Raw genomic sequence first — 20,859 nt, forward strand, 5'->3', positions numbered from 1 at the left:
TCATTCCCAGAGCTCCAAGGCAAATGGAGGAGCATGCCTGCTGTATAATCCCAGTGGATGGTAGAGCATGTTTCCTCTCCTTGCCTGGCTGCTTCTGCTGCCTGGTGCAGAGAAGTCGTGGCTCGTGCTGCATATTATTATTTTAATTGTGAAACTTGTCATGGTATTTGTGGTATTTTTTATTTTAAATATAGTAAAAGCAAATAACAGTACAAAAATGGCAGGATTTTATTTATATCTACCATCATTCATTACGAAATGACTATCTTTTGAGATATGCTAGTTGTTTATAGTACAAATATTTTTCACTAATGTTGAACCCAAGAATCTTTAACTTTACATATGGGCAAATGGAGTCAAAAAAAAAAATGCCCTCCCTCCCAATGTAGTCTCCCATCACTGGCCCTTGGAGATATTTGCTGTTAGCAGTCACAGATCAGCTACATGCCATTGTGGGCAGCCTCATCAGACCGTCCCCTCCATAAATTTATCAAGCTCAGTCTTGACACAAATTATGTTTTTTGCCCCCATCCTTCACTCCTCTGATAGTTAGAAACCTTCATCTAATTTCAAGCCTAAACTTGATGACCATTTTATATCCATTTGTTCTTCTGTTCACATTGGTGCTTAGCTTAAATAACTCCTCTTCCTCCCTAATATTTCTCTCTCTGATGTATTTATAGAGAGCAATCATATCTCCCCTCAGCCTTCTTTTGGTTAGACTGAGCAAGCCAAACTCTGAGTCGCCTCTTATAAAATAGGTTTTCCTTCTGAAAAATCTTAAGATGATAAAGCACATTACAGTAGTCAAAGCTTGAGATAACAAAGGCATGGTTAATTGTGATGAGGTCAGTCGGTATTCAAAGGATAATAGACAGTGGCAAAACTTTATCAGCTGAAAATATTGTCACACTGGTCATGGTAAGAGAGCAACTCTTTTAATCACAAGTTTATATATTAAAGCTCATATGCTTGTCTAATAAAAGGAATCGTTACACTTGCATGAGTTTGTAGCTGTAGTATCAAGCAATGACAGGATCATTATAGGCACCATAAAAGTCTGTCTCTCTCTTTTTTTTTGAATCATTGAGATGTCCAGTATTATGTTGACAATTTGATAATTAGATTTTTAGAACACTGGAAACTTATTTTAAGTATTTTTAAAGTACTTCATCTTTTTAACAACACAACGGTTGCCTTATTTAAATTCTTTGTGTCTGTAGTACTGTATGAAAATAATATGTAATTAACAAACAAAGCACAGTTAAAGCAGCAATAAGAAGTTAGGACAAAGTAAAAAAATGAACTCTGACTCAAGAAGTCTAGAACTCAAGGCCTAGCTGATTATACTTGTAGATAGTGGCACTGATCAGGTATGTATGAAGTTTCTGTTGCATCAAAAACCTTCTCAGCCTAGATTTGTCATCACCGAACAATGTTTTCTGAATCTGCTCTATTTAAGGATCATAAAAAGCAAAAGTACCATATAGTACCCTCTTCTTATGGTGCATGGGAAGAGAACTGCCCAATTGCTATGGGAGATGGGTAACACATGGTACAATCACTCTGTGTTTCTCCCCAAATGTTTTCTGGTATTTGTCCCCATTGGATACTACAATGGTGCTCAGCTCTGCACAGTCAAATATATGTGGGGGAAGTTGGAGTCAGGACACAGCAAGAATGCTCTATGCAGCACATTCTCCTTGAATTCCACCAGAACTGAGGTTGCATCTTTAGGTGCTGCAGCTTGGAGCACTGGTAACTCCTCTCTGTACAGTTTTATTGTATTGGTAGAGGGGGATGGACCTGAAGGGAATCAAGTGCAGCACAGGTCAATATGGGGGGGTTATTGTTGGTATGAGAAGAGTTACTGAGGCTTTGTAGAAGGTCAGAAATTCATAGACTTGTCTCCTGCAGATCCCCAGCCTCCCCTATCTTTTGCAGGTCACCCCCTTCCAGTAATATGTGAAGGGAGGATTTGGCTCACAAATGATCTGTCATTGGTACAGACTACGAAGTCTGCCCTAAGGCACTTCTGGTGCAGCTGGGATTCTGCAACAGCTACATCTAGAGCTGGACTATCAGTGCACAATCCCACAAGGAGCAAAAGAAAACTTTCTTTAGTACCATGCTGGGCTGAAATGTCATTGCCCTGACACAAGTCTGGCTAAGTCAAGGAAACCCTGTCTCCTGAGTACACCCAGGTTAAACTCTGCTGTTATTTATACCTGTGCGCTCAAAATCATGGAGGTTGTCCCAATATAACTGAGAAGAGAGCTGGACTGTCTGTTCATAGAATCATAGAATATTAGAGTTGGAAGGGACCTCAGGAGGTCATCTAGTCCAACCCCTACTCAAAGTAGGACTAACCTTATATATGTTTATATATCTTTGTAGGTTTTACTCTTCAAAATGGATGCGCACATAGTGACCTAACTGGTCATTTGTTCTCAATGCATGATCAGGGTCAGGGTAATTAAAAAAATTAGAGTGTCTTTCTCCAGTAGGGGGAAAATCCAGCTATCTTGCCTTTCAAGAAACAGGCCACACACTTTGTCAGTAATTTCTTGCATTTCTGATTAGTATGCACATAAGTACAGTACAAATGTCATATTAAGTAGATGCAGCTATATCATTAGTTTTATTAGCCATCTCATTCAAGAAATACTGGCTCTGAGACGCTGGTCATATTCATCCTTGTACAAGATATTAGCACTATTCATTCTCTCACTCAAATTGTTGTACATGCCAAAAATACAAACATCCATTACTCTGGGCCCAGTTCTGTTATTTTGTAGCGATGCAACTTCTGTCTATGTATTCTTGTATCAAGAAAAGAAAAAAAATGGACAGATGGAAAATAGTAATAATGTTATTTATATAACACCCCACCACAACCACCACCAGGCTTGGTGTGCTGAACAACAGAGGATGTAATAGAGTATTTCTCTCCTAAAGCACAAACAGAAAAAGAAGTGATGGGGCCCTATGTCAAAATTGCAAAGAAAGATATTGAAAAGAAAGGTAATAAATACAGGGCCAACAGCGGTTGTTCTGGAAACACCTTTGGAGGGTGAACATGCTTTAAGAGTTTATTTTAAAAGTAATGAAAGACAAAATGAGATTACAGAAAGGAGAGACATTTCACACTATCGTGCACACTATAGTAAACCATGACTTCCTGTCAACTTCAAATGCAGTGGAGGGACCCTTAAACAGCAAGTAGTGGGTGAGTGCACATTCCCATCAGGAAGAGAATCAAAGTGTGAGCTTTGAATGCATGTAGTAGCAACACCCATCAGGGTTTTAAAAACCAGCTGTGTTGATTTAAGTCTTATTAAATGCTTCATAATATGACCATGATAGCTTGAACCAGTGAGTAGACCCTGATGAGGTCTCAACTGGAGTATTGTGTCCAGTTCTGGTCACCACATTTCAGGAAAGATGTGGACGAATTGGAGAAAGTCCCGAGGAGAGCAACAAAAATTATTAAAGGTCTAGAAAACATGACCTATGAGGAAAGATTGAAAAAACTGGGTTTGTTTAGTTTGGAGAAGAGAGGACTGAGGGGGGACATAGCAGTTTTTTTCAAGTAATAAAAGATTGTTACAAGGAAGAGGGAGAAAAATTATTCTTCTTAGCCTCTGTGGATAGGACAAGAAACAATGGGCTTAAATTGCAGCAAGGGAGGTTTAGGTTGGACATTAGGAAAAACTTCCTAACTGTCAGGGTAGTTGAGCACTGGAACAAGTTGCCTAAGCAGATGTGGAATCTCCGTCATTGGAGGTTTTTAAGAACAGGTTAGACAAACACCTATCAGGAATGGTTTAGTTATTACATAGTCCTGCTTTGCATGCAGGGGGACTGGACTAGATGATCTTCTGAGGCCCCTTCCAGTCCTACACTTCTATGATTCTATATTGTGAACAAGCTGAAAATGATGAGGCAGCTCTGAAAAAAGGGAATGAATCAAGCCTGGTGGTCTTAAGGCATGTGTCATTGGATGCACTGCAGCTGGTGCAAATTGTGCAATTAAAATAAAGCACTTTTGTTCCACATCAACACATGGGACTTTCAGTGGGAAAAGGCTAAGTCAGAAGTGATATTGAACCCGACCCTGTTTTGCTAACAATTTTGTTTTTGACAAATCAGCATTTTTCAGTGAAAAAAACAGTTAATCAAAAAATTCCTGACCAGCTCACAGTAAGCATCCTTACCCAAAACAACCCCCACCACCATCCAATCTTTATATTGCACATACCACATCCTCTTTTGGGGAATGAAGCGAAAGAAAGAGGAGAGAGAGATCCAGGTAAAAGAGAGGATGAGAACAAAAGTATAGGCAAAAGAGATTGGTTGGGGAGGAAGGAATGGCTGAAATTGTATGAAGGAGGAGGGAAGTAGACGCAAGACAGAATGAGAGTGGAAGGAGTGAGAGAGAAAGAGAAAGGGAAAATAAGAATTAGGGAAAAGAACCACACCAAGATAGAAAGGAGAGAAAAAGTGTGGAGGGAAAAGGAAAAGAAGGAAGAGTAAATCTTACAGGCACAAAATTCAGCAATTGGTTATTAATATAAATCTTAAAATAAAAAGCTTACTATTGATTTATTATGCCTGCCTGTAAGTAGTGCTATTTCTTTAGAACTATTAGGGGCTGGTTACCAAGAGAGTTAAAGGCCTATACAATGCCTTTGACCCATTATATTTAGCCACTCACTAATTTGCCATTTTTAATATTTGCAAAAGCTGTTCCCAACTCAACATATTTCTGGAAGGAGCCCTGCTAGAAGTAGGGATGGACATCTTTTGGTTACACTAGGCCCTAAAGACCTCAGCATTTTTAGATGCTGTTGTGATTGGTTCTGCATGTTTCACTGCTTTGTACTATAGGTGACGTTTGCTGTCTCTTGCTTGAGTGGGCTGAAGGTTTATCCCATTGCTGTTTTTTTCCTCTTTTGACAGTTTGAATGCCTATTAAATCAATGATGGTTTTTAAATGTTTAACAGCATATGTCTGCCAGCTAATGGCAGGCTGAAATGAGGGGCTAAATTCATTCACAGCTGTATTGTACCTAGTGAATTACACGAGGGATGAATCTAGCTTACTGCTTTGAAATGCCTGCAAACTGGAAGGATGTTTCTCAAACAATTCAACACAAAACCAAAATATGGTAATGTGCTGTTCAAGTTTGCAAAGTTCACAGATAGAAACATAGCAATTTGCAAGACAAGGGAGATGAATCTCTGACTTAAACATTTTACACAAGCAGGTAAAGAGTAGTGTATCATCAGCAGATTGTTCTCAAATAAAATAAGAAACATTTGTTGTGTAAATCATATTCTTCTAACTTTTAACAGGGCTTAAATTTTAACAAAGAACTCTACATCAGTTTAGAAAGAGGAAGGATGATCTTGTGGTTAAGGAATAGGAATGGAAACCAAGAGACCTAGGCCAAAAATTTTCAACTTGAGTGCCTAAATCCATATTTATTCACAAATCAGGGTTGTTGTTGTTGGTTTTTTATCATCTGATCAGATATAATTATTACATTTTATGAGGAAGTCTGTATTTCATTAGGTCAGTGTGATTGTAAGGGTCTGATTGGGGCAGAACTTGCCTCTGGGTGTGAAGAGTATCCGCTTGGTATTTTGCTTAGGTTATTTAATTCCTTGAGAAATTAACATGTCATAATAATGGGATTGATTGTGTACCTAGAAGACAGCCTTTAGTTACTTTGCAAAATACAGTTTATGATCAAGATGAGGAATAACTTGACCTTTTCCAGTTACCATGATAAATGGTAACATTTCAGTGACCTTTGCTGTTCGTCTCTTGTGAGAGACAGCTACCTGGCAATATGCAAATACTTATGCTTTCCTCAATATTGGTAACTATTTCAATAGCATCTCTGATGTTATTAAAAGAATAGGTTGTATTGGTTAGATACATAAGCATTCAACGGGTTAGATGGGACAATGGGCTAAATTGTTAGCCTTTTGTCTCTGAATATTGGTCCATATTTAGCTCACAAATTAAATGAGTTTGTTGGTTTCAGTCAAACATTTAGTCCACATCACAAAGCCAGTATTTTATCTGACACCTTGGGCATGCTCTGTCTGAAAGAAGACCAGGATTAAATTAGCAAAGATTAAGATCTTTTGGCAGAGCTAGATGAAAGGAAGCTTGCACATATGCCTGCCCTTAATCAGTGCTGTTGGTCTCCCTTGCTGTCATGAAAATGTAAGTAGAATGAATGCAAAAACAAAATTCAGAAGATATACTTAATATTTTCACCTTTTAGCATATTCTAAATCAATTGTCATCAAGAGGAAGTAGATTAGAGTGCCTACCACTGAACTGCTGCTATATAAATAGCAAGTTAAAATAACAATGTTTTTTTCAGGTGGCTTCATTTCAGTTGTCAACATCACAAAAATCTCCATCACAATTGGCACTTTTTGGAGAGAGACCAAAGCCTGAGTAGGCATACAGACTGAACTACCCTTCTGGTCTTTAAGTGGCCTCTCCAGGTCAGTGCCAAGGTATAGTGATGAGTCAGTGCACTGTTGCTACCCATGTGATAACCATTCTGTGGACAACTTGGACTTCAATTCCTCGGGTGGTCACTTCACCATCAATCACTGCTGCAGCTACAAATTTAACAAATAGAAAACTTGCAAAAATACTGCTCAAACTGGATTAGCTGAGGATTTATCTTCAACTATAAGAAACAAGAAAAATAGGGTAATAAAAATGTACAATAGGAACACAGATGAAGGATTTAGGGGTTAAAATCTCAGAGTGAAAGATAATTAGCCCTTTTTGTTAATATGTGAGGAGATTGAAAATAATTATTTGGATTAGGCTCACAGAAAAATCTTTGGACAAATGCCTGAAAGTTCACTGCATGGGTAATGAATATGGGACAGATTTTCAGATGATGTCAAACTGTCAATTGTTATAGTTTCTTTTACTTCAATGGACTTATGACAATTTATATCAGCTGAAAATTTGCCCCACACCATTTATTTATATTTTTTTTCAGACTTCTATTAACTGCAAAGGACTGGGAATGAAAGATGGTCCTGGGAAATGTGACAGCACCCACTGAAGCTCACTTATTCCTCAGTAGCCGTTTGAGTCTGCAAAGCTCTTGAGGATACACTGTGCTCTTTTCTTGTTTGCCCTGGAAAAGAGATTTGAAATTACCATTAAATATGTCAAGAACAAAAACTCTTTTCCAAATGAATTTGACACCAACTTTAAAAAAAGTTGGTTTGTTTTCTGGATGCTAGATCGTCTTGTGTTTGTTTGTTTGCATTACAGTAGGGTCTAGGAGTTCCAACCATGATAAGGGTCGCATTGTGCTGGGATAATGTACAAACACAGTGAGAGACAGTGCTTGCTCTGAAGAGTTTATAATCTATACAGACAAGTGTGACCATGCTCTTCAGGATCCAAGACAAAGTACAGAGCAGACTTGAGTAGGGTGAAGAAGTCCACAGAGTTTACTGAGTTGTTCCCCGCTTTCCAGGGTCAGGGGTTACCTGCAACAGTCTTGCTAGCGCTACACTTCCCATGTCTATTAACATTACATGTAGTGAAACCTTTTTGCAAAAACATACGTTTTGGAGCTATCTTACCTGGCACCTAAGTTCATCTCCCATGAAGGCTAATTCTAAAGAAATCATAGTGCAGGGATTGTCCTGCCAGAATCCACCTGTGGAGGGGAAATCTCTGTAGGCAGATCTCCTCCAACCTGTGTGGTGGGAGGAAATCAGCCACCTCTGACACCATTCTTTTAGGTCCCCAGATCTCATGGAAGTCTGTCTAGGAGGGCAGCGAAACCACCCTCTCCCTCCCCCCACCACATGGGGAAGAACCCCAAGGGCAGCTGCTGGTGCTGGATGCTCTGGCTATGCAGTTCAATAAGAGCTGTGTTGCCTGGGAAAAGGTGGGCTTAAAGGGGCCCAGAATCAATACGGACTCACAAAGCCTCTATGAGAATGGCCTTGTGTCTACAGTGGAGCCAGGGCTGAAGAACTAAACTGTTTTCTTTGAGGATAAATGGAATTGGCAGGGGAAAGATCCTTGCTCCTGTCATGGTAGAATATATAGGAAACACCATACTTCTTTGCTCAGCACTCCTTTGGGGGAAAGTGGGGAAAGGAGGAGAGGGGAAAGGCAAAATCTGGTTCATAGCTTGGCAAACTGAATAGATTGTGCTGTACAGGTTCTTTGGTGGACGCAATGACAGATTTGTGACTTACTGCACTGTCTTCAATTTTTTACTTTGACTGCTCGCACATTCGGTAAACAATTGTCAGGAAAACACATTAAGGTTGTCTGCACTGTTGTGGTGCTGGGGAAGGGCTATGTCAGACAGATGCTCAATGCAAGCTTTCCCCAGCTTGAGATAGTAGCTGTGATAAAAGTGTACAGACCACTCTGAGTGACTCAGCAGGGTTTTTAACATACCTGTCCTATTATTTTCTCAGTGCTCATCTCCTGATGAAAAGCAGTGGAGTTGTGGTTCCCCATTAATGGACTGCCCTAGATTAGTTGGACATGGGTTAAGCATGTGTTGCAGAGGCGAGGGTCTGAGGGCAAGGGAAGCTGCATGACTGTAGATCCACACCTGCGGTTCTGTAAGTACGCTCCTGGGATATGAAAGCTGCAGCTGTGCTCTGGTGACAGGGAGACAGAGATGACCCATCCAGCAGTCCATTGAAATATACAGCTGAGAAGCACTTCACTAGAAGTGTATTTGTGATTTTCCTCCCCATTGCATGAAACAGGACCCATCACCTGATGGATGCCATTTTATGAAATGGAAGTCCTATGGCTACCTTTACTGCTGGACCTACTGCATGGAAATAAAAAAGTTATCATTCCTGTCACAGACACTAAGCTCACTGACATGCATTCTAACTAAGCAACAGTGATTTATTAGCCGAGTTTTATTGGTCACATTACTTATCAACTAGAGGTATTAATAGGCCTGAGGCAAAGCTGTGGGTGCTTTCCCTCTAATTGATTGTTGTCTGGCTTGGAAAGAATGACAAATAGGTCTTTATTGCTATTAGAAAACCAACAAGTAATTAAAGAAAATAAAATACATTTTTCAACTGTTTAAAATGTTGATTGCTACTTTTATTATTCTGGCATTCCACCCCGCAACTGCAGTTTAGCACCTCAGGGTCTGCCAAGATCTGGAAGTATATCAATCTCTGTCTCAAAACATCCAGATTAATACTCTCCTCCCCAACATAATGTTTGTTTTCGTTTGCTTATGGTTTCATGTTTTTAAAGGGACATGTGCTGCTGAAGTTTGAGGGAGATGCATCTGTAAGCATGCATGCACAGGCAGATGTGCACACACTCTCTCTCTCTGTCTTCAAATTCCAGTCGCTTGCAAGACCATCTCTCTCTCTGTGTATGATACCACACTACAGTTAGGACCATTTGTGGTGCTTGAGTTGACAGTTCACTGCTTTAAACTGGAAGGTGCAGGCATAGGGGCATTCTTGATGAGGACCTTTTGGCTCTGGAAATAATTCTCTTCTTGAGCCATGAGAAGCTGGATTTGATCTCCTTCAAAATACACTTCCATACTCACCTGTTATCCAGTGGTTTTCCTGTATGGGTGGGCAGGAAATCGGGATAAGTGGAATGGAGGCTATTTTGGGTCAAGAAAGATTGTGAGGAGGTGTACTTTTAAAGTTTTTATAAGATCTGAATTACTTCATTAAGAATTTTTCTTAAGAGCTATGTATTTTATTACATACTACGTCTTTGCTATGTGCCTAGAACTTGGGGAGGTGCAACTGGAGAACACTGAAATAGGTAAAAGAGGCATAGACACACACTGATATATTTTGTGTTTGTGGCAATGTGCTCATTGCTGTACACTAAACAAAAACAAAGACCATCCTTGTCCTGAAGATCTCCTTTGTGTCAAGATTACAAGAAGGGCCCCACAAAACATCCCAGAGGGGGTAGAATTCCTAAAGTCATCTTTGGGAGTATCATGGAATAAATTAGTTTTAAATCTGAATTAGAATGAGAAGATGAGTGCTTAATCAGCTGGGATAGGAAGATCATTCCAGGCATGGAGCAGTGTTTAAAAAAAAATTACACAGAGATGGGAGTGAGAGAATGAAAAAAAAGAAATGTGGCTTTGGGCTGTGTAATATAAACACACCCCTTTACAAAACTCTGTCTGTGTGTCTATGCCCATATTTTGTTCATGTAACCTAAGCGCTGGCATTAAATATATTATATCCACAGTCGGGTCAAACCCTTAAATGAAGAGGGTATTTGTTGCCAGTGCTGTCTCCCACTACATATCAGCCCTGCCTGTCTGGTCTGGCTGTTGCCCAGCAGTCATGATGGAGAGATATAGTCCCCGTTTTCATCAAGGAAGTGCAGTAGAGGATGTAGAGTGAGAATTCATGATAAAAAAGAGTGGCTATTTATTCCTTTTAAAAGTCACCCAGATTGGTGTTTACCAATAACGTGCACACACACACACACACACACTCCCGCCGCAACCAGAATTGCAGTACATGTTTAGTGGGAGAAATAGTTAAATGAAAGTATCTATGCTGTTCCAGACACTGCTATGAGTTCTTGCTTTACTGAAAATTAGGTATTCCTTTGTGTCAAGTCACAGAGTGAAAATGTCTAAGGCTGATCTTACAGCTCTTCATAGTCATTTTATTCCCCAAACAATCCTGAAATGTTTTCCTTCTCCTAAAAGCAATTAGCTGGTGTCAGTTTATAAATGGGTAACACATATGAAGCCTGTTTCACTTCATTCAGAACTGTTGGACAAATTAGAACTCTTTTCTGATGGTTGACCAGATAGTGCAGGGGCAATTAACCACATTTTCTTGCTAAAGATCCTTATTTAAAAGAGAACAAGACAGAAGAATACTAGGACTGTACAAATGCTGCAGGATTTGGTTCATCAGCTGGATGCTACAAATTAGCTTGAAGGGCCTGTTGCAAGTGCGAGTGGGATGAACTCAGACCTATAGTAAGAACCCCTCCCACTGCTGTCCACTTCTTCCTCAATCAACTTCCCATCCTCTACAGCAAGCCAAATCATCTATCCATCTATTCTTTTCCTACCTCCAATAAGCCTCAGGACAATCCCCTTCTTACCTTAGATATACCAGGTTGTACCCAGGGCATGGTCTAGGAGTGAGGCAAGCCAGTCATCTGAGGAAGAGCTTTGTTTTCTTCTAAGCTGGGAAAATGACTACAGACTATGATTATTGAACATTTACAAGCATAGCTCACAAGTTCATTGAACTTTCAAGCCAAGGCACACTTCAAAGGGGCTTGAGGTTCAATATAAAATATCAGTAGACCTCTCCATTACCGTCTTAAAACTCACAATGGTCAGAAAACATACATCATGTTTGGCTGGTTTTGTGCAAAAGTGTTAAAATTCCAAATCAATAGTTTTTTGCCTATGTCGATGTCCATTTTTGTGACCATTGCCTTGGTAACTTACAAATGGAGCTAAAACCAATCATCTAGTTCCTTTACTTTGCTAAAAATGTTATGCATGGTATTTCTATAAAATATATTATGATTTAAATTATATTAACATAGTTAATGGTCCTAACATAGTTAACAGATAAAACTTAAAATCTTCAAAATATTTCACAAACATTAATTTTCCTTCAGACCCCTCTGGGAGATCAGTAAGTATTGTCACTTCCAAGCTTACAAACAATATGCCAGACTAACGCCAGCTATGGTGAGACTTACAATAAAACCCTAAGAGATGGCAACCCTCTTATTATCTTATGTATGCTACCGATAAGAAAGCTGAAGCAGAAAGGTCAAGTGATTTGCTGTTAGGCTGAGGGAAAGTCACAGTCAGTGCTGAGGTTAGAACTCGGGAGCTTCTGTCTCCGGGGTGTGCTCAGCCAATTAATCCCACACAAGTATCGTCACCTACATTGAATATTCATGCATCAAGATGATAATAAGATCTATCAGAGATAATGGGAATTATGAGTGTAAATCCCTGCCCATAGTTCTGGGGATATATTCTACTTAGTATTGGGTTTAGGAAAAATAGTAAATTTGTCCCACTGGCTGATGTTTAGGTTTATTGTTAATGTTAACTCAAAAGAAAGAAAAAAAAGAACTTTCTTTTAACATAGGACCAGTACTGCTGCCCTTTCTCCTGTTCATTTGTATTTATATACTCTGAAAATACGAATCAATGGTGCTACTCAATGGGAGTAAGCATGGCTGAATCAGGTCCCGTCCACAGAAATTAGCATACAGATCTGCAGGAAGTACAATACTGAGTTTACTTATAGAGTATAATTAATGAGTAATAATGATACAGTACTTCATATTTATGTAGTCCGTTTCATCCAGAAGGATCCCAGAAGCATTTACTAACTACACAGTAGCAGGGTCACTAACTCGCCACTGAAATGCAGCAGATACTTTTTGATCACTGCCCAACAGCTTCTACCTCAGAAAGTGAGGAAACGCATTGCAGATGAAATGATGACTGGCGGAATATAAATACCTAAATTGCAATTTGGCTAGGATACAAGAGTTAACAGACACGCCTATGCTTGAGACAAGCATTGTGTGATTTTTAAGTGCTGTTGGTGGTGAGAACTAGAATTCATCTAAAATTTTCTGACAGAACAGTTTTCCATAGGAAAATGCTGATTTGATGGAATAGACACTTCGCAGGGACGTCAACTTTTGATGGAAACTTGGCTGTCTGGTTTCCTACTAGCTTCCTCATCAACCGGCCAGCTGGTGGATGGGTTGCCCAGATTCCTGGGGTCCCTAGCTACCCAGGAGCTGAGTGACTGGGACTCTCTTACTCCCCAGGATGCCCAGGGAATAGGGCAGGTAGTTTCCAAACTGGCCAGCTGCCTTAGGTTGCCTGGTTCCCTGGTTTTTCTGCCGACAAGCTGGTCAGGCAGCCAGGAGCCAGCGGGAAGCTACCTTACCCCAGCCAGCCTAGAAATTTTGGAAAAATTCTATTTTGGTTCTTGCAAAATGGATTTTTTTCCAAAATATCTGTTCCATGGAGAATTTGGCATTTTGGATGTTTCATTCTGATTTGGAACTAAAACAAATTCAAATGCAAAAGTTTCTATGGGACAGAAATTCTGGTTTCCGCACAGCTCTGGTCAGAACTTCATCTGAAAGGCAGCACAGCACCTCTGAATGCCATGCTTGGGCGTTGGCCCAGTACCATCTTGGAAGAAAGAGGGATACTTACCAGCTCACCACACCATTCCTTATTGCATGTTGCGCCTTCCTTGTAGGCCTCCCTATGCGTTCTTGTGAGACTTGAAAGAAGCCCAGCCCATCGCAATCTGGTTTTGCAGCTAATTAATGCTCTAACTTATTTTCTATATACATGTGTATTTTTTCTCATTTTCCAAGTGCAGCTCTCCTCTTAGATGAAAGATAATATCAAAGAGATGTTTTTAAATTATGCTAAATAATATTTTCTTTCTTTTAGCTGTCTCCATAATGAGGTACAGTGCATCATCATTTGGATTTGCTGTAAGTAATTTTATGATTTAAATATGTTTCACAGTGAGATATTATGTTGTATGCTAATTCTGAATTTTGAACACAATTTTTCTTATTTGTGAACTCAAAGCCAAGGAGTTCATCCAGGTGTAGTAGAAGAAAATCAGTGGCTGACTAGAAAGATCATTGTTTAAACCTGATCACAGAGGTAATAGTAAAAGTGTTAGGGTGATCTGCTTTCAGTTCCCAGCAGACAAAGGCGCTCATATCAGTGCTTAGATCTTATGCTGATGGACGCTAGGACCAGAACCAATTTTCCATTGTAAGGTCCTGCAGCATGTTCATCCCCCATGAAGGCATAGATCTGAGGTCCCAAATTCACTTGTGAAATCCTGTCCCCATCTAAGTCAATGTCAAAATTCCCATTGACTTCACTGGGGCCAGGATTTCATCTTTGGTCTCTAAAAGTCACTACTATTTTTCAGTTTGCAGTTGAACACTAATATATTCTCAGTAGAGGTTATCTGTAGAGCAAACATTCCTAGTTAAATTAAAAACAACTTGAAAGTTAAACATTTTGTATTTTGTTGCGAACGTAAATGTGGGACTGTCTGTGAAAAATTTGGGTTGCACATGTGAATTATTCTAGGCACAGAGTAGAAGAATCACTTAACTCACTACTGAAATGCACTGTATACTTTTTTGTCAGTGCCCAGCAGTTTCTACATCAAAAAGTGAGGAAACGCTTAATGGGCCAGTCATTGAGCTGAGATGGTACTGTATCAAAAACATGGACAAATTTCTTGTTTTTAAAGTGTTGCAAATGTGAAGATTTTTCCAAAGATGTGGCATAAAGTGAAATGAAACAGATGAAATTACGTTGCAAAGTTCTGTTAAACAAAACCTGTGAATTTGTAGGACAAGTCACTGAAAGACAGGTGCCCTTTTTTGCTTTAGACTTTGTACAAGGAATATATTACTATTATAAATATTGTGGTGACCACATCATTGCAAGAATTATTTTTTTAGCCAAGTAACTCTGCATACTAGTGGATTATAGACATAAAGCTCTTTCTTTGATTGACTAGCTGAAGTCTGATATACACTAACACTATTGTCTACTGATACAGAGTAAAATAAAATTAAAGATAATTTAAATTAATGTAAATCCAGCTTTCATTAAAATGATTTATTTGGAGCTGCTTTGTGCCCTTGCAGCATGATTACAGATTCATTGCTTTAACTACAGTACACCTTAATAACCCACAAAAGCAATTGACTCTGTATCCTTTTCAGTTTGATGCTATCCTGGACGTTTTGTCATCAGTGATAGTTCTGTGGCGTTACAACAATGCAGCTGCTGTACACTCTGCACATAGGGAATACATGTAAGTATACTTACTTATTTTTCACTTTGATAGAAGACTGTAGAGCCTTTGCAATCAAGCCATGATGTTCTAACAATGACAAGGACAAAAATTCTAACATGCCATTAAGTTTTAATTTTCTTTTCATTCAGTTTATGATCCCAAACTTGCAGCCCTAACTCAAGCAAACCTCCCCCATGACATGAATCCACATCTTCATTTGATTTAGATGAGAAAGTATTCTACATGTTTCCCTTTGAAGGATCAATGTGAGATGATATATAATTGCAACTAGCATTGAATTTGTAAATTTTTGTTTCACATGTCATCTCATTACTCACACAAGGATGAGTTTCTAGTATTTGATGCTTGTGTTATACTCATTTTTCACCAGAAGAAAACTGTGGACTGATTTTTCAAGTGTTGAGCACCCTCAACTCTCATTAACATAATTAGGAGTTGAGGTTGCATAACCCAATAGGATTGAGTCTGGATTAGTCAAAAGATAGTAGATGGATATCTATATAATTTAACCACTGTAGTTATGCAAACACACATGCAAACTATATTATAGCAACATCTACTGATGATGTTATAACTAAGGATCTTGCATCATCTACATGTAATTTTAACAAAAAAATAGCAACTGCATATTTGCAATAGCTAGTTGTAAGGACTTGTAGTGTGCATATTTCTGGCATAAACAATATGGACAAAATTCCTTTCTCCAATCTGCAGTGCATTAAATCACAGAGATGATTGCCACTGTGTCTTCTGCACTAGCTCACAATATGGAATTCTCATGGTCAATGCATGTGACAATTGCAGAATATTCAGTAAAGATTAGCAAAATAATTATGATTTGACACAGCACATCAGCAAGAATTTCACCCTATGTACAAGTTACAGTGTGCATTTCTTTAAAAAACGGATGCCTAAAGTTAGGCTCCTAACTCCATACTTAGGCATCTAAAAAAGTATTGGCCAATATTCTTTAAATACACAAACTCTAGTTCATGTGATAGGCTGCCAGAACAAAAAGGAAGCTGTAAAGTCTACTCTGGCAGTGTTCCGTATATGGTACTTTGCAGCTAACAGCCATGGAAGGCTGCAGTACTCCCTGATTCATAAAAATCAACACCTACTTAAACCAGGATTGAATTTAGCTTAGTGTCTACAGAGTGACACAAAATATTTTACACACACAATATTCTGGAGTGGGGAAATACAATGATTTGAAAATGGGAGAAAATTATTGGGGTTTTTTGCCAGAGCATTTTTATATATTTTGGCTCTTCTTCTCCCTTTCGCAAAGGGAGAAGAAAAAGTGAAGAAAATTTAAACCCAGCTTTCAATGGGCCTTAGACTAATTTTAGTTACCCTCTTCAAATCCTATTTAGTTTTCCTCCTTGGTGGGTTTTTGATGGCCCTGGAAGCTCCTTAGACCAACATAGCACAGGATTTTAGTTCTAAACACTGAGTTCTTCAGTTGAAGAGCCTTATACAAATTTTATTTGTCTCAAGGTGTTACTTTCAGAAACAGGTGAATAAAATTAATCTTCCTGCATAAATTTGGACTTACTGCCCAGACATTTTTGGCATGCTTTGGTTTTTGGGACTCCTCAGAGATTCCCTTCAGTATTTAGTTAACTTATCTAAGAAGTCTCCTTCTTCTGGGCTTTTTCAGTATGAGTTTAGTGTGCCTTATACAAAGCTCTGTAAAGTAAATAAGCCCCAGTATGAAACAATAATCAACATGCCTTCAAGCTAGGGCTATATATAGGCAAAATGGCAAGTATATTTAGCTTTTTTAATACTTATTTTAAATTTGCCTTCAGGTAACTCCTATGCTTTAAATAAAACCAGACAAATGGGATGGGATTTTTGGTCATGCCTTCTAAAGCAAGACATCTAATGTTACATGATGGGATCAATAATAAGCACAAGAACATTACCATATCTTGAACATTTTTATCATTGGATGGGTGATATGATTCTCTTTGTGATTTCACTCTGTAGCTCCTAGACCTGGCAGAGAATCATCATACTATAGCCATGCAGGAGGGGCTATTTGCAGCTGTAAATCACAAAGACAACTCCTATGGTGCCAGGTTTCCCTGGGAGGAACATCTCTAATTTCCTGTTGTTTTTAATCAGCCTCTTGCTTGAAAGATTATGCATGAAATGATTTTTCCTCCATGTTGGGGTTAAAAAGAGGCTGGTATGGTGTTTGAGCCGTGCAGGTTATTTATTGCTATTGTAAATAGTCCTTGCCTTATACACTCATAACTACTCTTGTTCTTTTACCATCCTGAAAAGCAGTAGCAATTGTTTTACTATGTGTCAGTGTCCCAGTGGGATTTGCCTCCTGAGTTTTTTAAGATGCATTCTTCTGCTGGTTGATGCCCCTGCCTCCTGAGGAATGTAGACAATTCATGTGGGTGCTCAAGTTGTGACGCATTATTCATGTTTAAGCATGCTTAGCCACAGCTTTGTCTCACCAGGATGGCACTTGCCTACACAGAATTTCTTTGACTATTTTCCAACAAATCCTGATGGCCTTATTCATGCGTATATTCTGAAGTCATTGATGCTATTTGCCTGAGTAAAATGAGAAGGATTTGGCCCTTTATTGGCATGCCTTCATTTGTAGCTCCACCTACTCTTGTGATTGAATTAAATACGCATTGGTGAACGTGTGTGTGTGTGTGTGTGTGTGTGTGTGTATTAACCTCTTTGAAGATTCTTCTTTACTCACCTGAATTCCTTTGCAGCAGCTAGCAAACGGTTTTGTGTGTGCTCTAAATACTGTTTTGGAGTCTTGCACCAAGGGACTGACCCAAACCCCACTGAAATCAGTGGAAAGCTTCTCATTGACTTTAATGGGCTTTGGATCAAAACCAAGTGGTCAGTGGTTGATGGATCCAGTCCTAACTGTCCAAACGTCTTGACTTTTTTTAAGTGAGAGAAAATTAAAGACACAAAGGATTAAAAAGCATAAGGAAAAAAAAAAAGACAGTGGGAAAACAGCCCTGAACATATTTACAGATTCATTGATTATGAGTAAGGATAAGATTATGTCATGGAGGTCACAGAAGTCACAGATTCCATGACTTTCAGAGACCTCCATGATATTTTCCACTTTAGCCCCGATGTGGCAGGCCAGAGCTGTCAGCCGGCAGGACCCCAGCCCTCCAAGCTGTGAAAGTGGTGGATGTTGGATCCGGCCCCCTTCCGCAGCAGGGCTTGGGCTCTCAACACAGCTCCCCACCCCTCCCCTGCTCAGGTTTCAGTCCTCCCTCATCAGCCCCATTTTGTCACAGTTATTTTTAATAAAAGTCAGGGACAGGTCACAGGTTTCCATGAATTTTTGTTTATTGCCCGTGACCTGTCCCTGACTTTTACTAAAAATAACTCGGACAAAATCTTAACCTTAATTATGAGACCAGAAGGAACTATTAAATCATCAAGTCTGACTTCCTATATATCTCAGGCCATTACATTTCATCCAGTTACTCCTGTATTGAGCCCAGCAACTTGTGATTGGCTAAAGCCTTCTAGAAAGGCATCCAGTCTTTATATGAAGATATCACTTGCCTTGGTAGAATCCACCACTTGCCTTGGTAGTTTGTTCCACAAGTTAGTCACTCTGACTCTTAAAATTTTCTGGCCTGATTTCTAATTTGCATTTATCTGTCTTTAGGTTCTAGCCATGGTGGAGAAGGAATTCAATAAATATAATAAAACATTCAAACGTGAAAGAACGATGTAATCGAAGTCCAGAGTCCAGAAATATAGACTGATGATAGCATAGATAAAAGCAATGCCTATCGAAATTTTCAAAGCATTCCATATCAGAGCACAGAAGAAAAACAATAGTAATAATTTTTCTTCTGTTTACTGACTTAAACTCTACTTCGTGTTAATCCCATGAAATCCTGTTGACGTCAGTGGGGATACAGTGCTATAATTGGTGTTAGAATTTGTCCTACAGAGTTTAGTTTAGAAGGTTTCACACTTCCCACTACAGCATTCACTTCCTCTCTGAAAACAGGAAAAAACTCTTGTAACAGTGGTTAGGTATACAGAGGAATTGAAATGGATACTGCATGTCTTTGCTGATTCTCACAGTCATTCACATGTAGTTGCTGCTTAATATGGTATAACTTATCTGTTTGATTCTACTTTTTCTAAAAATTCTGTGATACAGATGGCCTGATAAATTGAAGCTTGCAAGCAACCTTGCAAAATACCATTGTTTTTTTTCTGTTTGTTTGGTTTTGTTTTTTTTTAAATCATCATGGGAAGAGGTGCCTGGTAAGCTATAATGAAAAAGTTACAAAGTATTTTCTAATCCTACCAGTGGACCTGGCAAATATGATGAGTATCCTCATAAACTGGGTCTTTACAAAAAAATTAAATCTATGAGATTCTAAGCCATATCAGCCATTCAGTTTTATTCTGTCCAGCACCCCACTGGGAAAAAATGCATAGCTGATAGGTCTGTGATTGGTACGTTTTGGATGTTTAATCATTTTAGCATTTTTCCAATTTGTCACACAAATAAAATAGCCTGTTAACTAGCCTCTATCCTTAGAGGCCTTAATTGAAGAAGTGATAGAGATAGAAGCACTGAGAAAGGCCAGCCAGCTGGGAAGAGAGTCTAAGAATTATTCTGAGTATATGATTCATTAGCTCTTGATTTGCTTAGCATGACCTGCTGGGCTGCATATAAATGTACAAGAAAAATTAGAGCTGTTGAACAAGTCATCAAGAAAGCAAATGATCAGGAAATCCAAGACAAAAAAAAGAGGATTGAAATAACGAGGTTACCTGGAAAAAGATTGGTAATCTGAAGAAACAAGAAGACTAAAAGCATTGTTAAAGAAGGGTTCTGGCAATTCATTCCTTGAGTTTTCTTCATGTAGGGATAAAGGGAAAGGAAGGGGAAGAGACCCTAACTTAGACCCACCAATCACCAGTTATAAACCTTTGTAGGATCATAGATGTAAAAGAGAGAAAAGACTCTGAGGTCATCTACTCCATCCTCTGGCAGTTTAGGATTGCTTCATACAATATATTTTCCAGTGCTGTGTCTGGAGTAGCTTTAAATGATTCAAGTGATGGAGCTTCCCCATTTCCTCTATAGACTCTTTTACTGTCTTGATCTCACCTCAAGGGAGGACTTTTCATTTCTTAGTTTTCTAAATTCCCCTTTTCTTAATTTCAATCCCCTCCTATTTATACCCCCTTGTGGCACTCTAAATGATGTCTTTCACACAACATACATTCTACTTCTTCAACAATACATATTAATTGACTTCAGGATAATGGGCTTTATCCTGGGAAATGCTGAGTGCCCTATACTCCTATAGATGTCATCAGAAATGGAGGGTGCTCAAGATCAATTATGGCGGTCATCCAGGAAATAAAATGAACAGTTTTTTTCTTTCAAACTTTAGCCAACTAAGCCCAAGACAGTAAAAATATAATCAAGCCATTGGCAGTCCGAGTACTTTGGCCAAGTTTAGCTTACACACTTTCTGATAAAGGGATTTATGTGCATTGCTGTGCCAAAAGACCTAATATCATATAGTTGAACACCTGTAAAAAACTGCCAGAAGCCTGAAATGCCATCCAGATGCTTGAATCATTATGCGCCTAGAAAGCTGCACCAGCAATTCATGCAGAACTGGCGGCAGAATGGCACCAGGCAAACTTGTACAGCTCTCAGATGCCTGACAGGCTTGCTGATTAATGTAGTGCTGCAAACCTTTGATGCACCTCTGATCTGCCTGGCTTTTTGTGCTGATGCAAGCACAGAAAGTTTATAATGTAAAAGTGGCATCAGGACAACAGCCGGCTGATCTTTGTTTGTTTCTGATTACTAAGTGCTGCTGCTGCGTTGTGTAATCTTCATCAGAAAAAGGCTCTTGTCCTTCAAGCTGTTAT

General features: G+C 39.1%; 1 protein-coding gene across 2 annotated transcripts in view; it reads left to right on the top strand.

The window, feature by feature from the left end:
- TMEM163 (transmembrane protein 163) overlaps positions 1–20,859 on the top strand; it is a 177,228-nt gene that overhangs the window by 91,996 nt on the left and 64,373 nt on the right. For both annotated transcript variants that reach the window (XM_067549542.1, XM_067549541.1), the window contains 2 exons: positions 13,527–13,570; positions 14,837–14,928. In XM_067549542.1, the coding sequence (XP_067405643.1) occupies positions 13,527–13,570; positions 14,837–14,928 (136 nt within the window). The remainder of the gene's footprint in view (positions 1–13,526; positions 13,571–14,836; positions 14,929–20,859) is intronic.

Source organism: Emydura macquarii, unplaced genomic scaffold (assembly GCF_026122565.2).
Source record: "Emydura macquarii macquarii isolate MOO-44397 ecotype Brisbane River unplaced genomic scaffold, CSIRO-AGI_Emac_v2 contig_1253, whole genome shotgun sequence".
NCBI lineage: Eukaryota > Metazoa > Chordata > Testudines > Chelidae > Emydura > Emydura macquarii.